Source organism: Panthera onca, chromosome D4 (genome assembly GCF_046562875.1).
Source record: "Panthera onca isolate mPanOnc1 chromosome D4, mPanOnc1 haplotype 2, whole genome shotgun sequence".
Lineage (NCBI taxonomy): Eukaryota > Metazoa > Chordata > Mammalia > Carnivora > Felidae > Panthera > Panthera onca.
The window spans coordinates 25,679,574-25,699,606 of record NC_138351.1 but is presented as its reverse complement, the minus strand read 5'-3'; the positions used below and the strand labels follow the sequence as shown (position 1 = coordinate 25,699,606).

General features: G+C 38.3%; 1 protein-coding gene and 1 long non-coding RNA gene across 9 annotated transcripts in view; one reads left to right on the top strand and one right to left on the bottom strand.

Moving 5' to 3' along the window:
* The window catches only part of LOC132663578 (uncharacterized), a 48,260-nt gene that overhangs the window by 2,028 nt on the left and 26,199 nt on the right, over positions 1-20,033 (bottom strand). For all 5 annotated transcript variants that reach the window (XR_009603130.2, XR_009603132.3, XR_009603133.3 and 2 more), the window contains 3 exons: positions 18,461-18,653; positions 14,850-14,938; positions 13,323-13,508 (listed from right to left, as the gene is read on the bottom strand). This is a non-coding gene — a long non-coding RNA (uncharacterized LOC132663578). The remainder of the gene's footprint in view (positions 1-13,322; positions 13,509-14,849; positions 14,939-18,460; positions 18,654-20,033) is intronic.
* The window catches only part of KIF27 (kinesin family member 27), a 98,760-nt gene that overhangs the window by 65,027 nt on the left and 13,700 nt on the right, over positions 1-20,033 (top strand). For all 4 annotated transcript variants that reach the window (XR_009603124.3, XM_060609952.3, XM_060609953.3 and 1 more), the window contains exons 12-16: positions 268-381; positions 3,790-3,966; positions 11,052-11,267; positions 15,957-16,163; positions 17,517-17,715. Coding sequence is in view for 3 of the 4 variants with exons in the window: in XM_060609952.3 (XP_060465935.3) it covers positions 268-381; positions 3,790-3,966; positions 11,052-11,267; positions 15,957-16,163; positions 17,517-17,715 (913 nt within the window). In the remaining variant the exon portion in view is untranslated. The remainder of the gene's footprint in view (positions 1-267; positions 382-3,789; positions 3,967-11,051; positions 11,268-15,956; positions 16,164-17,516; positions 17,716-20,033) is intronic.

Below are 20,033 nucleotides of genomic sequence, written 5' to 3'. Positions count from 1 at the left end.
TAACCTGCTGTGCTGATTTATAACACTGGCAAACAATGAAAAAAAAACCAAGTGATGTTAGTAAACCTTGATTTGCTGTGAGATTTTATTGCTTCAATGAGGGGCTAACATTATTTTCCTCTCCAGTAGCCCCAACCTTCATCTACGCATTTTCTTTCTTTTTACAAGGAAGAAAGTAAATGTGAAGAAAATGATTATCTGCATAAATATTTAATGATGGCCAGGAAGTAAAAGCAATAAGGTGTTTTTAATTTCTGTTCTCTACAGGAACTAAAGTCAAAAACAGAACAGGAAGACTCTCTGACACTAGAAACCGAGGACCTTGATGCATTTAAGATGAAAAAGAGAAAAGGTTCGTTTGGAAGTATAGACCAGTTCCAGGTTTGTCGATTCTGTTTAGTGTTTCCTGCTTTCTCTTTGCTTTGATGGTTGTTTAAATAGAGGTAAAAAGTGGTGTACTCTGAATAAAATCTTCAAACACTGGACTTTACCACTGGACTACAAATTTTCTAATATTTCTCCCAAAGCTTTTCTGTTATTAAAAAATTACTCTCAGGCACTTGAGCGTCCAACTTTGGCTCAGGCCATGATCTCACAGTTTGTGATTTGAGCCCGCGTCAGACTCACTGCTGTCAGCACAGCTTGGGATTCTCTCTCTCCCTCTCTCTCTGCCCCTCTGCCACTTGTATCTCTCTCTCAAAAACAAAATGAACATTAAAAAAAATTACTCTCTCATCCAGAAATGTGCTTGTATTCTTTTTTCAGTAGAATGCATTTATTTGGGGGCATCTGGGTGGCTCAGTTAGTTGGTTGGGCATCAGGCTTTGGCTCAGGTCATGATCTCGTGGTCAGTGAGTTCGAGCCCCACATCAGGCTCCATGTTGACAGCTCAGAGCCTGGAGCCTGCTTTGGATTCTGTGGTCCCCCTCTCTCTGCCCCTCCCCCCCTCAAAAATAAACATAAAAAAAAATGCATTTATTTGAATGTTGTAGAATGTAAACATGAAATCCATGTTCACTGGATTGTATTTATTCCCATGGAAACAATACATTTCTAAAAATCAGAGCCCTCCATTCAAACATAACCAAATTATATATGCACCATATATGATGTATTAAAAGTTATTGTTTTAGTGCCACATTTATTTTTTTAAATGTTTATATGTTTTTGAGAAAGAGTGGGGAAGGGGGAGAGAGAGAGGGAGATAGGGAATCACAAGCATACTCCACACTATCAGCACAGAGTTCCACGTGGGGCTTGAATTCATGAACTGTGAGATCACAACCTGAGCCAAAACCGCAGGGTCGGATGCTTAACCAACTAAGCCACCCAAGTACCCTGTTTTAGTGCCACATTTAAAAAGTGATATCTATAAACTAACTCAAAGTTCTAGGAAACAAAATTTTATTTTTATGTAAGTTCAAAATGGCAATTCTAAAAATCTTAAAAACACTGCAGTTAAACCTAATTACACTCAAATGCTAAATACATCACCTTCTGAAAAATTTATTTGCTCTTTCTTAAATTTTATGTATTTTAATAGTAAAATTGAGGACATGAATGTATTCCGAGTTATTTATTTTACCTAGTATGTTTTAGACATTGGTTAAGCGCTATCACTCTGACATTCTGTGCTGCTTGGTAATAACATTTCTGGGCAGAAAGGGTATGTGGGAGAGTAGGAGAGGTAGGAACGCACAGAGCAGTGAGACCTGTTTTTCAAAACACTAAGGATCTAAATTTTAAATGAATACAACAATAAAAAGATTTCCACAGCTTGCACTATATTGGGTTAAAAATATTAATAAAACAAAAACAAAACTTCATGTTTTTAAACACTGCAAAAGAAAAACCCACTTTCCAGAATTTGACCCTAAATAAGAACAAGATTATAAAGTAATCAATATGGGTATCCAAAGAGCTTAGAATAGGATATTGATTTGTTATGAAGCTCCTTTATAAGGAAGTATTTTTTGAATTGTGTGATAGGAACTGTGTGATAGGAACCTTTGCTATTAAAGGAGAAAACACAAATCAAGAAATTTTCAGAAAACTTACTAAGGTACAGTGAATTGTATAAATCGTAACCTTTATTATATCAAATGCAGAAAAATCCACTCATTTATTATTTCCCTAAAAAACCTGTATTATGTGCACTCCTACCCATTCTTCAAAGCACTGCCAAAATATTTCTTACTCTGTGAGGCCAGCACTGACATTTCTTAGAGCCATTCCAGTCCCTCACTCCCTTTTTGCTGACATGGTACCTGGGAGTTAGCTGTATACAGCATTTATTAGCAACAATCATAATTTTTCAGGTTTCCCTCCTATTGGAATGGACCTTACAAAAGATGTTATTAATTTTTCAAACCCCACTCCAAGTCAAGGAATGTTCATAGAATATGTTTTAGCTAATTGCTAGACTTCATAGGTTCTCCTGTATGGAGTTGCTAAGGTAGAGCTGGATATAACAAAACAAAATTGTCTCTATAGTTGTTCTGGGATATCCTTCCTGTTTCTTATAAACTGTAGAGCTACTATTATAGGCTTCAATATTACTTCAATATTATTTGGATGTGATAGTGCTTATAGGGCCATGCTATCTAGGTCTGGATGGAGGACTGCATAGCACTGGATCTACTTTGCTTTGGCCACTTCACTCTCTTTTCCTCATGCATATTCACTATCTCATTGTTTTGTTGTTTTTTTAATGTTTATTTATTTTGAGAGAGAGCACAAGCGGGAGAGGGGCAGAGAGGGAGAGAGAGAACCCCAAGCAGGGTCTGTGTTGTCAGCACACAGCCCGACAGGGCTCAGTCTCACAAACCGTGAGATCATGACCTGGGTCAAAGATCAAGAGTTAGACGCTTAACGGACTGAGCCACCCAGACACCCCATCTAATTTTTTAAATATAGATTTCTAAGTACCATTTTCATCAATCGGAGAAGAACTGGAAAATAGTACTGAATGATTTGTTTCCCTATTATCTGTTGTTTATCTGGCATTGCTTCATTACCATGTCCGCAGTGCGGATGGGCGCTTGGTAGAGCTGATCTTGGACAGTCATATTCCATTCATATTTTTTTCTTTCTGGGTATCCTCGATTTGAGAGAATACTAAAATACTTGTTTTGGAACTCCTTCCAGCTCATTTTATCTTACAATTGATGTTGACAGGCTACAGTGCAGAGTGGATTTCCATGCTCTATTATATGTGTCTTCCACCGTGTATTCATTTACTTACTTCGTTGATTAGTTAGTTGGATCAGGCATTCATTCAGTCATTCATATAACATTTTATTGAAGGCCAGTCATGGGCCAGGAAGTATAGCAGGCATTGGGGATAGAGAGTTAGAAAAGACAGTCTGTCCAGTCAGTCAAGGAACTCAGTCAGTCGGGGAGACAGACTGTAGAGCAACACACAGTGTAAGTGCTGTGATGGAGGTATGTTCCTCTACGACAGAGAAAAAGATCCCCCAGCCTGTTCTCAGAATTACCTCTTAATATATGTATGGAAAAATTGTCAGTCCTTTTGTCAACTTAGAAAATCCCAGACTCAAACATGTTCGGAGAATACATCTTAATTCCCTATAAAACACAGCAAGATGTTAACTGGAACCACTTCCTAACGATTTTAGACAGGAACACTGTTTTATTATTCTCACCAATAGTTTTTAAATGTTCATTTAAGGTATTTTAGCCAATCTGAAATGACATTATTACAATATACATCCTATGGCAGAAGAAAAACAAATGATGTAATAACATTTCTTTGAAATTTTAATGTAGAAATTGGATGAGCAAAAGAAATGGTTAGATGAAGAAGTAGAAAAAGTCCTGAACCAACGCCAAGAATTGGAGGAGCTGGAAGAAGATTTAAAAAAACGAGAGGCCATAGTTTGTAAGAAGGAGGCCCTGTTACAGGAGAAGAGCCACCTGGAAAATAAGAAGTTGAGATCTAGCCAGGTATGCTATTTGTTATGCTCTTGGATTCTGGGTGTAAACTAGGATTACCTTTCTCTCTAAGAAGTAAAGCATACTACTATGAAATTAGAAACCAAAAGAAAACTCTTCTGGTTTTCAATGTATTTTTGCATATTAGTGCTTATTTAATGACCACCACTAAAATCTATTGCAATTTTGAAGTTGAATGTTCAATGTCCATTGGTTCAATGTTCTGCCAAGTATATTATTATTAACATTTTTGGGTATTTGAAAAATTATGGTAAAATAGACATAACATAAAATTGGCCATTCTGACCATTTTTAAGTGTGTGATTCAGTGGCATTAATTACATTCACAATGTTATACAACCATCACCCTATTTCCAAAATGTTTTATTACCCCAAACAGAAAGTCTATAACCATTAAGCAGTAACTCTCCTTTTCTCCCTGCAACCTCTATTATTAAGTTTAGTGGATATTTAAGGAATAAATTGTACCATTTGATGCTGTATAGAGAACACTGGTAATTTGGGAAAATAGACTTAAAAATGATCTAGCTATTGGGGTGCCTGGGTGGCTCAGTTGGTTGAGCGTCCTACTTCAGGAGGTCATGATCTCACCATTTGTGAGTTTAAGCTCCACATCAGGCTCTGTGCTGACAGCTCAGAACCTGGAGCCTGCTTCAGATTCTGTGTCTCCCTCTGTCTCTGTCCCTCCCCTCCTCGCACTCTGTCTCTCCCTTTCTCTCAAAAATAAATAAACATTAAAAAAAAATGATCTAGCTATCACTACTACCCAAAGTTAGGGGTTTGCAGGGTTGCTGTAAAAGAGAGATTTTATGTGATGAAGATTTGTTCAGTTTTCAAATTATAATGACTTGGGGACCTTTACAAGAACTTTTGCTGGAGAACATGGGTTTTATGAGCCAAATAAGTGATTTTTATGAAGGGGTTTGCCTCAATTTCAGGTTTTGAAAAAGGAATGATTATGGAAGGAATAGAAGAACCAGGGGATACGTTTTTTGGATGTAGCTATGTATATTTTCAACTATAGCAATAACAGCATCTGAAAATGAAGCTGGCTTGCCCCAGACTTGAGGAGGACTTTCTGCCCATCAGGCCGAGGACAGTCTATACATTGAGTAATTGAACAGCGAGGACCAATGACCTGCCTCTTTAGTAGACCTTCCTTTCAGGCTCCTTTCAGTAAGATCTGAGATGATGGTCGTGTGTTCTTAGCCTCTCCACCTCAATACAACAGGCAGACAAGTGTGGAAACCTGAACTTACCTCTGCTCTGTCCTCCTTTCCTCATTCATGTTGAATAGCTATTGGCACCCAGGGATAGGGGCAGCCCCTCTAACCAGGCTTGTTGTTGGTGCTATATCAGGTAGCTTGCTCACGCTGGCTGTAAGGGCCAAGTTTTATTTTTACTTTTATATATTTTTTTATTTTTTAAGTTTATTATTATTACTTTTAAGTAGTCTCTACACATCGCATGGGGCTCAAACTCACTACCCTGAGATCACAGGTTGCACCCTCCTCCAGTGGAGCCAGCCAGGCGCCCCGTCAGGGCCGAGTTTGAAAAGCTACCCCTCAAAACATGTAAATGACAGCAAGAGAGATGAACACATTTAAATATCAATGTGTAAATAGAAGAAAATAAACTGGGACCTTTACTATACGTTCCATATCACAAAAGAAAAAAGAGGAAAAAACAAAAAAAACCCCTTTCTCCTGAAATAAGTTTACTTCATGATACAGGGGGGAAAAAATGGAAGTTTTCTACTTTGAACAAGATGTAAAATTTAGGAAGCAAGAACATACTGAGGTAAGTAGAGAGTACAAATAAATGAAACCCACAACAGAGCAAAGCAAAATTGATTCTTTGAAGATTGTTTTAATGAAACAGAAGAGAAACTTGATGATGTTATACTGCTGGGTTCTTTTCTGAACAAAAGGCGTGAATAGATTACATTTTTTTCCAGTGTTTTAAGAAATATTTATAAGGTTCAATCCTATGCATTTTGGACATGGAATGTGATATAAAAAAAACTATTTTCATACCATATACGATTTCAACTCAAAGTAAATCGAAGACCTAAATGTAAGAGGTAAAACTATAAAACCCTTAGAAGAAAACAAAGGTGTAAATCTTTGTGATCTTGGGTTAAGCAATAGTTTCTTTGCTATACCTGAAGCAAAAGCAATAAAAGAAACATTAGATAAATTGGACTTCATCAAAATTAAAAACATTTGTTATGCAAAGGATACCATCAAGAAAGTTGGTGTTGAAAAGACAACCCACAGAATGGGGAGAAATGTTTGCAAATCATATACTTGATAAAGGACTTGTCTCTAGAATATATAAAGAAGTCTTAACTCAGTAATAAAAAGACAATTCAATTAAAAATGGGTGAAGGATCTAGTAGACATTTCTCAAAGAAGATATACAAATGGCCAATAAACATATGAAACATCAGTAGCCATCAGGGGTATGCAAATCAAAACAGAGATGAGATACTCCTTCACACTTACTGGGATTGCTGTAGTCAGAAAAATAGATACTAAGTGTTGGCGACAATATGAAGAAATTGGAATTTTAATGCACTGCTTGTGGGATTGTAAAATGGTACAGTTGCCTTGGATAACTATCTTACAGTTCCTCAAAAGGTTAATCATAGCATTACTATGTCACCCAGCCACTCCACTCCTAGGTATATATCCAAGAGAAGTGAAAGCACATGTCTACACAAAAGCTTGTACATGAATGTGCATAATAACAGCATTATTCACAATAGCCTCAAAATGAAAAAATTCAAATGTCCCATTAGCTGATGATTGGGATAAACAGAAAGTGATATATCTATACTAGGGTATGTTACTCAGCTATAGAAAAGAATGAAGTTCTGATACATGCTACCACGTGGATGAACCCCAAAAGCATTGTGTTAAGGGAAAGAAACCAGTCACGAAAGACACATGTTGTATGTACATGTAATTTATATCAATGTGCAGATGAGGCAAGTCTGTAGAGACAAAAAGTAGAATAATGGTTGCTTAGGGCTGAGTGGGGAATGGGGAGTGGAATGACTGCTAGGGGGCATGGGGTTTTATTTTTGAGGACAATGAAAACGTTCTAAAATTGATTGTGGTGATGGGTGCACAACTCTGTGAGTATACTAAAAGCCATTGAATTATACACTTAAATCGGGGACTTAGGGGCACCTGGCTGGCTCAGTCTGTAGAGTGTGCAACTCTTGGTCTCAGGATTGGGAGTTCAAGACCCATATTGGGTATAGAGATTACTTAAAATAAAATCTTTAAAAATAAATAACTAGGTGAATTGTTCGGTATGTGAATTAGATCTCAATAAAGCTATTACTCAAAAAAAAAGCTATAAGCCCATAAAGGAAAAAAAAAAAAAGATACAGAAGACTAAAGATTACCAAAAAGTGTAAGATGGGAAGGTATAGGTAAGTAGTTACTTACTTAGCAGAAGAGGCTGGAATCCAAATGCCTTGAGAGCTTAAGAGGGACATGAATGAGAGCTGTAGCATGAGCTTTTTTTTTTTTTTTTTTGAGAGATAGAGCATGAGCGGGATAGGGGCAGAGAGAGAGGGAGACACAGAATCCAAAGCAGGTACCAGGCTCTGAGCTGTCAGCACAGAGCCCAGTGCGGGGCTCAAACTCACAGACCGCGAGCCAAAGTCAGACCCTTAACCAACTAAGTCACCCAGGCACCCCTAGTATTTTGTTTGTTTTTGTTTTTTTTAATAATACCTTTATGAGAGGAGTGCCTGGGTGGCTCAGTTGGTTGAGCATCCGACTTCGGCTCAGATCATGATCTCATAGTTTGTGGGTTCAAACCCCGCATCAGGCTCGATCTCATAGTTTGTGGGTTCAAACCCCGCGTCAGGCTCTGTGTGATAGCTCAGAGCCTGGAGCCTGCTTCGGATTCTGTATCTCCTTCTCTCTCTGCCCCTCCCCCACTTGTGCTCTGTCTCTCAAAAATAAATAAATGTAAAAAAAAATTTTTTTTTAGTAATGATACCTTTATGAGATAGAATTCACATAGAATACAAAAAGACTCCGAAATGAAGGGACTGAGATTTTCAGAAGGCAGAAGTGAGGCATAGGATGGAAACGACATCATCAGGAAACCACCCTTTTCTCACTTCGAAGACCAGACGGTTTATTTTCTGAAGCTTGAACCAGGTACAGCAGATCGTCACGGTAAGTCAGAATACTCAAAAGAGGTAATGAATAAAAGTCAGTCTACGTAGGAATCCTGAGATAGCCATTTCCTAACACCTACTTGGATCCCAAAATGCTGACAGCCAGATTTATACTTCCAAACAAGACATTGTTGGATTTTCTGAAACAGTCCATGAAGAAAGACCTAAAAACACCCTTGGGGGCCCCCAACTAAGTGGCCAGACCCCAGATACATCCCATGGTGACAAAGTATACCTACTACAGAACTTATCAGCATTTTCATACCTAACTCTTAAATGTGACATCCATGTCAGGAATGCTACTAACTTGAAAGTCAGAGTCCAAAAGAAAAAAAGAAGCTCAGAGACATCAGAAATAGAGGAAGGAGCTGAAAAAAACTTTCAAAAAACCTTTAATATTCTCAGGGTGTTGAAAGATTATATAGTCTATCCATAAAATGAGAACTGCTAGAAATTTAAACATTTTATTTTTAATTTTTTCAACATATGTTTTATATTCTAGAGAGAGAAAGAGCATGCGAGAGGGAGAGAGGGACAGAGAGGGAGATAGAATCTTAAGCACGCTCCACACTCATCACGGAGCCCAACACAGGGCTCAATCCCATGACCTTGGAATCATGACCTGAGCCGAAATCAAGAGTCAGATGCTCAACTGACTGAGCCACCCAGGCACCCCGAGAACTGTTGGAAATTTAAAGTGTTGGAGGATAACATTGAGAAAATATCCCAGAAAGTAAATAAAAGAATAAATTAATAGAAAATAAGAGAAAAAAATTTAATTGGCAGATAAATCCAGAAGTCCAACGTCCAAGAAATAGAATTTCAGAAAGCTATAACAGAGAAAACAGAAGAGGGGACTATCAAAGACAATACAAAAAATTTTCCCAACACTGAAGATGTGAGACTCTAGATGGAAATTGGTCATCAAGGGCCCAGCAAAATGAGTGCCAAAAGCTTATCACTGTGAAGTTTTAAGTATACTGAGGAAAAAAAAAAAAAAGATCCTGAAAACTACCAGATAGAAGACATGAGTCACTTGTAAATCTCAACAATCAGAATGATATTGGACTTCTCAACCTTCTTCAGTAGAAACTAAGACCTGCAGCAGTCTTCCAACTCACAAGGAAAATTATTTCCAATCAAGACTTCTTTTGAGCCTAACTCTGAATCAAATATGAAGGCAGAATAAGGGCATTTTCAAGTGAAAAGAATGATCTCTGACCTCATCTCTCAGGAAACTACTTGAGGATATGCTCCACAAAAATGAGGGCATCAGCTATGAAAAAGGAAGACTTGGGGTACTGAAAGTGTGATCCAACATGGAAATTCCAGGGATAATACTAAAAGGAAGTTCCAGAATAACTAGTCCAGTTTGGAGCAGGAGGATGGAGATTTCAGGCAAAATGTTTCCAGAAAAAGAATAGAACAAAAAGATGACCTGATTTAAGTTTTGGTCAAGTGAAAAAAAACAGTATTGAGAGGAACTGTGTAATTGTATTGGAGAAGAATTAGTAGAACATACCAGCAGTCATACCCTATGGAAAATGATAATTTTATACGAGACATTTGAGCTGTGAATAATATTCACAAAGCTATGTGAACTGAATATTGATTTAACATAAAACTGTAATACACCTTATACTGGGAGACTAGAGGGAGGGGAAGTAGAGGAGGCATAATAGTGCCAAGTGCTCGTCTTCCATAATAGTCCATCTGTGGGCACTATTTGAAATTGGTTATGTTATTTAGAAACATGGACATTAACACAAGCAGAAATAGCTAGAAAGGTTGAAGATAGTTGTTTCTGGAGAGTGGGACTCAGGTAAGAGGGTGGGGTAGGGAGCCTGCTTTTTTAAAAACTTTTAAACCTGTGGTATATATACATGTAATTACTTAGATGAAAATCCATTTTAAGAATTTTCTTTTTTTAATGTTTGTTTATTTTGAGAGAGACAGAACATGAGCCAGGAAGTCGTGAGAGAGAGGAAGAGAGAGAGAATCCCAAGCAGGCTCCACACTACCAGCGTAGAGCCTGACGCAAGGCTCACACTCACTGTGAGATCTTGACCTGAGCCAAAATCAAAAGCTGGATACTTAACTGAATGAGCCACCCAGGTGCCCCTTAAAAATTTTCTTAAAAAAAAAATTCTTTTAAGTTAGGCCATAATGAAGATCTCCATTACTCTAATTGGCCATATTTTCTGACCAGAATGAAATAAGAGCAGAAACAAATTATATGTTTAAACAACAAACCAAATCTCAACCTATAGAGAAGTTATAGTTACAGACCATATAACTGTGTAACAGGCCAAGGAAGAAAAGTTTAATTTAGAAAATAATACAAAAGAAAAATATTACCTCTTTTTTAAAAAAAAATTTTTTAACGTTTATTTATTTTTGAGACAGAGACAGAGCATGAACGGGGGAGGGTCATAGAGAGAGGGAGACACAGAATCTGAAACAGGCTCCAGGCTCTGAGCCGTCAGCACAAAGCCCGACGCGGGGCTTGAACTCACGGACCGTGATATCATGACCTGAGCCTAAGTCAGACGCTTAACTGACTGAGCCACCCAGGCGCCCCCCAAAAAATGTTACCTCTTAAAACCAATACTCTGTAGTCTGGTATAGCCAAGCAATACTTGGCAGTAAATTCATCATTGGAATCTCCATTAAAAAAAAAAAAAAGGCATTCGACTTAAGATTTTAAAAAAATGAACCCCCCAGCCCAAAAAACTCCATAAGAGAAACCAATAATGTGGAAGCTCAAAATATATTCAGTTAGTAACTTTTTTCTGTTTTTCCTAATTTATATGCAGTTTGGGTTTCTAATAACTGTTTTTGGGGTGTTTGGTTGATTGTGTCTTTTTAGGTCTTAAACACAGATAGTTTGAAAATATCAACTCGCCTGAACTTGTTGGACCAAGAGTTGTCTGAAAAGAATGTAGAGCTGCAACGCAGCACGGCTGAGGAGAAAATAAAGATTTCTGAACAAGTTCAGGCCCTCCAGAAACAGAAGGATCAGCTACAGAGACGAAGAAACAGTGTGGACGAGAAACTTAAAAATGGTAGTGTGTTGTCACCTGAAGTAAGTCAGTATTCTTTAGAACTGGAAGTGCTCTATGATGGGTCACTTGGATGATTTCCTCCGTCTTTGTTAACTTAAACATAAAAATGGATAAATCTGGTAAACTCTGTTTTCTTGAAACTTTGTCAGATGTAATGAGTTGAGCTGGCACCCATTAGGTGCCATAAGCCATGCTTGACCAGAGACTGTAATATCCTCACACAGGGGTCCGTGAACATGGCCTCCTACTGGCATCTCCACGGATGGGAAACTAACATTTACCTTGAGTAGGGACTTTCTCAGCTGGGGTTTCTCATCTGACATCACAGAACACAGATGAGCTGAAGAACTCTTTTTCTCAGTTCTTCCGAAGAGAGCACCTACCTCCTTTCTCTGCAACTTTCTTGAACGATATTAGGTAATTCGTTACATACATGAATGACTAGGACATTAAGGGTTAATTCCTTCAGAAAGGCCCAGCCTGCAGGAGCATATTCCAGCCCAAGTAGATGCATAGAACTCAAATCCCAATAAAAATACCTTTGAGTTGCAGTTTTCATTTGGGAGAGCTTATGGCTCCTCTCACCTTTATTTTTTTAAACTCTATAAAAGATAGTATATTTATTGGCTGTCACAATTGTCCCAGACTTTGTCTTTTTTCAAAATTTTACATCAGTTGGCAATGGTACTTATCCCTTACTTTATCAGACAAGTATGAATTTTTGAGCCTACATGTTCTCTACAAATATTTTGTAAGTTTATTGATTTATTTTGAGAGGAGAGAGAGAGTACAAGCAGGGGAGGGGCACAGAGAGAGAGAATGCCAAGCAGGCTCTGCATTGTCAGCACAGAGCCAGACATAGGGCTCCAACTCACGAACTGTGATATCATGACCTGAGCCAAGATCAAGAGTCATATGCTTAACCAACTGAGCCCCCCACATGCCCCTCTATGCAAATATTTATTGTTGCTGTCCTGTCATGACCAAAGCAAGAGAAGATTGTTAAGGGAAAGTGAGTAGCTGGGGATCACGCACCTTGCCGAATCTCGTATGGTTTTAGATTGGAGCAAATGGGAGATGGAAGTTAAGGGGGCTGGGTAAGAAGGAACAAGAGCAAAGATTTCATAAATGAGATTGTTGTTCACTGTGTGGATGAAAGAAATTGAAGACTAACTTGATTGGGGGCTATGTGGCATTATAAGCTTCACTGCCCAGTTTAATAACATGAGTAGCTGAGAGGATCACAGAATCAGACTGTCCTCCTGGGGCTGTTAAATTGGAGCCTGGCCTTGTAGATCAAGAGGTATGAGAGCCTAAGATACTGCAAAATATAATATTAGTATTTAAGGAATTCTTGCCTGCCCAAGACTGTTACCGGACCCTATAGAAGAAATCAAAACAGTAAAAAGCATTATGCTTCTTTTGAGAAATTCATACTCTATCTGGGGAAAAGAGACAAATATAAGAAAACTCTAAACCCTGAAGAACATAAAAAAAGCAAGTTATAATAATGTAATAAAACTATACTTATTATATTATTTATACAAAGCAATGCAGTGATCACGTGGGGGGAAGATTCATCAAGGCAACTTTGGTGCATTAGAAACTTGAGCTGAGGGGTGCCTGGGTGGCTCAGTCGGTTGGGTTTCCAACTTCAGCTCAGGTCATGATCTCATGGTCCATGAGTTTGAGCCCCGCATCGGGCTCTGTGCTGACAGCTCAGAGTCTGGAGCCTGCTTCCAATTCTGTGTCTCCCTCTCTCTCTGCCCCTCCCCAGCTCAGGCTCTGTCTCGCTCTCTCAAAAATAAATAAATGTTAAAAAAAAAAAATTTAAAGAAACTTGAGCTGAATTATGAAAACCACGATACTGGCAGATAACAAGAAAGAAGGCCATTGTAGATAGAACACCATAAATAAGGCATGGAGAAGGGAACGAGCAAATTATTTTTGCAGAAGGGGTAGAAGTTCCATTGTCACTATCAAGAAACATTTACATTTCTATTTCATATAGAATTCTGTAACTAAAAAACATTATTTAGGGTTTTGTGGGGAAAACACAGCACCATGCATAATACCTGTGTAGCAGCCAGTCTGGATTGGTTTGAGGGAATGATGAGCCTCCTACAATTCGTGGAGTTCCATCAGCTATGGGAGCTTCCGTGCAGCCTTCTTCCACAAGGTTGGTTCTTCTTAGTGTCAGTCTCAAGTGGGCTCTGCTCTCACTACTGTCTTAATGCCAAGATTAACATTACCAAACAGATCTGCCAATAGCAGGTGATCAGGAACATGAGATTGTGATGTGACACAAGACATCAGTAAAATCTAGGTGCAATAGTTGGCTGTTTCGATGTCTTTAAACTAGCTTAGAATTATTTTCTCTTGCCACAATAGATTAAAACCGTTTTCATAATGGGAAGTGATAGAAAGATTTTAGATTAAACTAGTACAGGATTCTGCAACAATTTAATACAGACAAATACTTCGTTCTGTGGGTAAATTCCGTAAACAAATTTAAAAAAATACTTCAACTCCATTTTTCTAATAATTCACAGCAGTTGCTCAGTGAGAGGGGCATAGGAGAAAATATAAGAACTATTATGTTTATTTCACTTGTACTTTCAATTTCATGTTTTATCACTAAACTGCATGCATATAACTTACGGAGAAAGTTTATTTATGTTTATTTCACTTGTACTTTCAATTTCATGTTTTATCACTAAACTGCATGCATATAACTTACGGAGAAATATACGTATATACAGTGCTTAAAAGTGTTTACTTTATGTGTGTTTGTTTTTGGTTTTGGTTTTCCGCTGATAGGGATGTGTGATCTAAACTGTTTGGAGACCCCCTGCTTTAGGTGCTTGTTGCTCTCAGTGTGCTCTCTGGATCTGCAGCAGCCTCACCTGGGAGCCTGTTAGAAATGCAGAGCCTTGGGCCACACCCAGACCTGCTGAATCAGAAATCTGCATTTTAACAAGATCCCTGGTGCATGTGTGAAAAAGCAGTGCTCTGTGATAAAACATTAGTCAACTCTTGATAATCTGTCATTTGCCTCCAGGCCATTTTTCATCCTGGAACAGTTTCCCATTGCCATTCATCTTGCCAACCCACACCTATTGCTGGGTTCAAGGGAATCACGAATATTTATACACTGCAGCCTCACTGGATTGGGCCATCCTCAGGGTTCTGTATTCATACTGCCTTATATTATCTCAGTACTTCCCTAACTTAGATGCAAACTATAGAAACTAAATATGGGCCAAATTGTTCTCAGACATATATAAAGGTAAACTCTTGCCACATTTGTTTTTGGAAAATATCATAGTATGCATTCAAAAGTTAAATATGTTCTTTGGATAGTCCACTTTTATTTTCTGGTTCCTCTTATCCATTCACCAGTGTACCTTTCAGGACTTAAGTTTGTTTTTCTTAAAAAGGTGAATATTATTTTCTTCCTGATGGAGTGATTATCAAATCATCAAATCCTTGATGGTTAGTGATTGCACAGAGAAACAAAATAGCTCTTTCAGGAGATATTTTATAAATTTTTTTTTTAGTAAGTATTACTCAACCTCCCACTGGAATGAGTTATTACATACCTTTTCCCTGGATTCCAGAAAAGGAGTTCTGAAAGTCAGTCTATTCTTTAGGTAGATCAGAAATATTAACCTTATTTTCTCTTGAAATGCTGGGGGAAGGAGTGGAAAGAAATATTTCGATCACATAATCAGACATATGAAAATATTTTTTTCTCCTTTTTCCTCATTAACTCATTCAGCAGATACTTGCTGAGTTTAAACTGTATGATAGGTACTGTGCCAGGCAGTAAGGACTTGAGTATGGACAAGATGGTCTGCCTTCAAGGAACTCAAAGTTGTGGTAACCCTCCACCATACATACAGGTATACAGAAATATTTATCCAAGTCTCACCAAGTTTGAAATAATTTCTTGCCAGAAATTTGGACACCCCCAAATATTATGTGTTTGGATAGTCCAAAGAACTGACAGGGATTCATCAGGTTTGTTGTGGGTTTTTTTTTTCCCCTACGAAGGAAATCTTCTCTAGCATATGAAAAAAGTTGTACCACCACCAATTTTAATGCCTTTGTTTGCCCCGTAATGACATCTCATAGGAATTTTATGAAATGTTTCATGTCCTTAAATTCTCACTACTTTTTTTTTATGCCATAATCTTTTCTCCCTAAGAGATTCTCTTCTGATGACTAGTCCTTAATAATTTATTCTAAATCTATTTCTTCTTTCCCTCCTGGCAGTCTGTTATTTCGATAGATCTTTGAAGGGATACTAGGGAGTATCCAGATCTCTCGGACACATAATATACACTTTAGGAGCTGTGGAAGGAGACACCTGGCAATAGTGCTGGTCCTGGAGGCTGAGGCTTTGTTCAAGTGTATTTCCTGGTTATTGGCATTTGCCGTATGACCTTGGGACGTTTCATAACTCACCTAGCTTTTGCCTTTTCCATTTTACTACACAAAGTTTATTGCAAGCATTCAATGATTCTATGTTTTATATATGTGTGTATACACATACATTGTGTAGCATTGCAGGCACTCAATAAACATTATTAAAATTTAGTAGACAAATGGTAATGTTTGTTAGACTCCGATAGCATAGTTGAGATCTTAGTGTATGACCAAGTTGTAGTATTACATTTAAAATGGGTGATTTCTATTATATCTAGGAAGAACATGTTCTTTTTCAACTTGAAGAAGGGATTGAAGCTTTGGAAGCTGCAATTGAATACAAGAATGAAAGTATCCGGAGTCGCCAGAACTCGCTCAGAGCTTCATTCCAAAACCTCTCTTGTAGTGAAGCAAATGTCTTGGAAAAACTAATTTGCCTGAGTCCCATTGAGATTAGAGCTATTCTTTTCAGATATTTCAATAAGGTTTGTTCCTGAGGGACAGGATTTTCTTATAGAAGGGTGGGTCAGGATGCTTATATGTCTCACATTTAAGAAATTGAAAGGCCTAAAAATTTGATGGCATAAATACCATTGAAGTATGATTTCCCATTCCCAGTACTGAGTGTAATCATCTGAAAGTTTTGTGCATGTCCAACTTCGGGAGGTTCTTGAAGTTGGAAGGGCCTTTTGAAAGAAGGGCTTTTTGTAATAGTTTTAAAAACCGAAGAATTCAAGTTCTATTCCTCAGTTACTATTTCTTGGATATTTTCTAGATTTGCTTGTTGCTGCTCAGCATTCATGAAAAATCAAGGGCCCTCCAACTTTGGGTTCCCTTTCCTTCGTTGCTGGGGGGGGGGGGTTGTACCTGTACATTATCATCAGACCTGTGAACTGAAATGAAGATAATAGTAGATTTTAGCATTAACCTGAATGATGTCTTCTCTTAAGGTATATATTATGAAGTGTTAAACAGATAACTCTTTTCTCTGAAAGGTATATTCAGTGTAAAGGAATATCAGACAATTAATGAAAAATAAAACACTGGAGTTTTAAAATAAAATTCTAGTTCTGTTAGACAAGTGAAATAAAGATGAAAAAATTAATGGAAATGTTATACACAGCCCTCTTCTTGAATAATGACTGTCAGTAGTAAGCTACTATCATTGATCAGAGTGCATCCTTATTACCACATGTATGAAGGGCAGAAAAATGGTGTGGTGCTGTCTGAGGCTCTGATACAGAGAACTCACGGGTTAGAGCACAGGTTCTTAACCCAAAGCACCCAGGTTAAGGTCAGTGGGTTTTCTGACCCTGGGAACCTGAGTATTTATTTCTAGACAGAAGGTCATTACATTAGTGAGTTCTGTGAAGTATCTTCACTTCACAGCAGTGCAGAGAAGAACCCATTGGACTAAATGCACAGTCTGAGACTGAACTCTGTATTTACAGTTTCAGAAAAGTCTGTTACTTATTTATAACATCCATTTTGGAGTTAAAACTGGGAATTACATGGATGTTACAAGAGTCTTTAGGTTCCTGTTATCTTCTTAGACTGGAGAAATAGTTATAGGATTGTAAATATAAACTGCAGAGACCATGTCTAAGAGATGATGGAGGGGGTGATAGAGCCACATTATATTTAAAATGAAGCTTGTAACCAGTTCAGAATCCCAACAAACTCAAAAGGCTATTGGGTTATTTTGTGGGTATGTTACAAAGCATTCGCTTAGTTATTCCATGGGGACTAAGGGAGTTCTTTAGGTAGCCTGAGAGAAGTAGCTTATTATATTAGGCTATTTAAGACAAAGTTAAAAGGTCAAAAAATTTCTTTGCTAGGTGGTCATTTTGCGAGAAACTGAACGGAAACTACAGTTAGAGAATGAAGAAGTTAAAATGAAGATTCTGGAACGGGATAATATGGTTCGTGAGTTGGAATCTGCACTGGAACATCTGAAATTGCAGTGCGACCGGAGACTGACTCTCCAGCAAAAGGAACATGAGCAAAAACTGCAGCTGCTGTTACATCATGTTAAAGGTACCTGCCCCTTCTGGTCAGTTGTGGAAAAATGATGTGTCAGAGGGGCTAGGAAAGGAAGATAGGACAGAATTTGATTAATGAAAACTCCCAACATGAAAAGTCAAACATGAATAAATAGTTACTACTTGTACTTGTTTTTGTGCTTTGCATGTTTACCACACGTAGGGGATAGTTGGGTTACCACACGTGGGGATAGTTGACTGTGATGTAGGGCTATTCATGCTTGAAATGCCATCCCTCTGCCTGTCCCTAGTGCTACACACAAGAACCCCCCCCTCAGTTTGTTGTTGGTCTATTTTTTTTTAAGTTTATTTATCTTGAGAGACAGCAAGCATGAATGGGGGAGGGGCAGAGAGAGACGGAGAGAGAATCCCAAGCAGGCTCCACACTACCAGCACAGAGCCTGACGCAGGGCTCGATCTCATGAACCCTGAGATCATGACCTAAGCCGAATCAAGAGTCAGACGCTTAACCTACTGAGCCACCCGGGTGCCCTGTTGTTGGTCTATTTTCTATGTACAAATGTGGGATGACTTCTAGCTTTGTGGTACACAGTTGAAAAGTTTCTGTCGCCAAAGGATATAGTACCCTGATATTTAAATTACTTTCCCTCCAGAAAATTAAAGCGATAGGCTTTGTCAGATTTCTAGTTATATTTGTCACAGTACTCAGTTAGTTGTAAGTTTTATGCATTAAGATTATTTCTTAGGTCAAAATTAGTCTACCATCAGTGGACACATACTGTTAATCAGTGCACAGTAGTTCAGCCATCAACTCTGGGTGTGGAAAGAGCAGTCATAGCAGTTGGTCCTCATGTTACCTGGCATTTGGCCAGTACGTAGTTGCTATGGCAACAGAAGCGCTGCCTGGCGATGCTAGTAATGCTTCAATCCAGGCTGCTTAGCTGCTTAGTCTTGATTCTTGTGAATCTATAGCTGGAAATGGGTTAAACAATGGAGAAACAACATGAGCAAGCAGAAAATTGGGAAATATATAAATTTGAGTGTTGAAGCAGTGTGCCTCTAAGTTAATTTTATAGCCAGTTAATTAGCAAGCGGTTGTCTGATGACAGGATTTCCTTGACAGGATCCTATACATCACTTCATTCAAACAGCTCTCCTTACCTTATTTTAGTTCTGTCTTAAGTCTCTATAAAGTGATATTTTAATAGATTTGTGGGGGTTTTCTTTGTTTTTGTTTTTGTTTTTGTTTTAGAGAGAGAGAGAGAGAGAGAACATGAGAGTGGAGGAGAGGGGCAGAGGGAGTAAGAATCCTAAGCAGGCTCCACCCCCAGCATGGAGCCTGACACAGGGCTTGATCCCATGACCCTGGGATCATGATCTGGGCCAAAATCAAGTGTTGGACGCTCAACTGACTGAGCCATCCAAGCACCCCTTATTAGAATTTTTAATGTATTTTTCAAGTGACATGCATTGTACCACAAAAGCTCATGCTATAGCCAAATAAGAACATTTTAAAAATCATTCATTTCTATAGCTGGGATAGGTTTTTCATAACAAAATGTTAATAATTTATGAATTTTCTAATTTCAACTAAATATGGTATGTAAAATTAAGTTGACATATATAATATTTTTAAATACCTAATTATTCTGAGAGAGAGAGAGAGAGAGAGAGAGAGAGAACACATGCACACACACAAAGGGGAGGGGCCAGAGAGAGAGGGAGTGACAGAATCCCAAGTAGGCTCCACACTGTCAGCACAGAGCCCAGTGCGGGGCTCAGTCTTATGAACTGTGAGATCATGACCTGAGCCAAAATCAGGAGTTTGACGCTTAACTGGCTGAGCCACCCAGATGCCCAGATGTATTCTTTATGAGGATTCTGATTTATGGTGTTATTAATTTCAAGTATTTTTTTTTAACTTTTTTTTTTTTTTTGAGACAGGGAGAGACAGAGCATGAACGGGAGGGTCAGAGAGAGGGAGACACAGAATCTGAAACAGGCTCTAGGCTCTGAGCTGTCAGCACAGAGCCCAACGGAGGGCTCGAACTTACGGACCGCGAGATCATGACCTGAGCCGAAGTCGGCCACTTAACCGACTGAGCCACCCAGGCACCCCTAATTTCAAGTATTTTTTAAAGATTTTTTTTAAAGATTTTTTTAAACTAATCTCTATATCGAACATGGGGCTTAAACTCACAACCCCAAAATCAAGAGTTGCACACTACACTGAGCTAGCCAGGAACCCCTAATTTAAAGTATTTTTTAAAGTTTATTTATTTATTTTTGAGAGAGAGAGAGAGAGAGTGCACGAGTGAGCAGGGTAGGAGCAGAGAGAGGGAAAGAGAATCA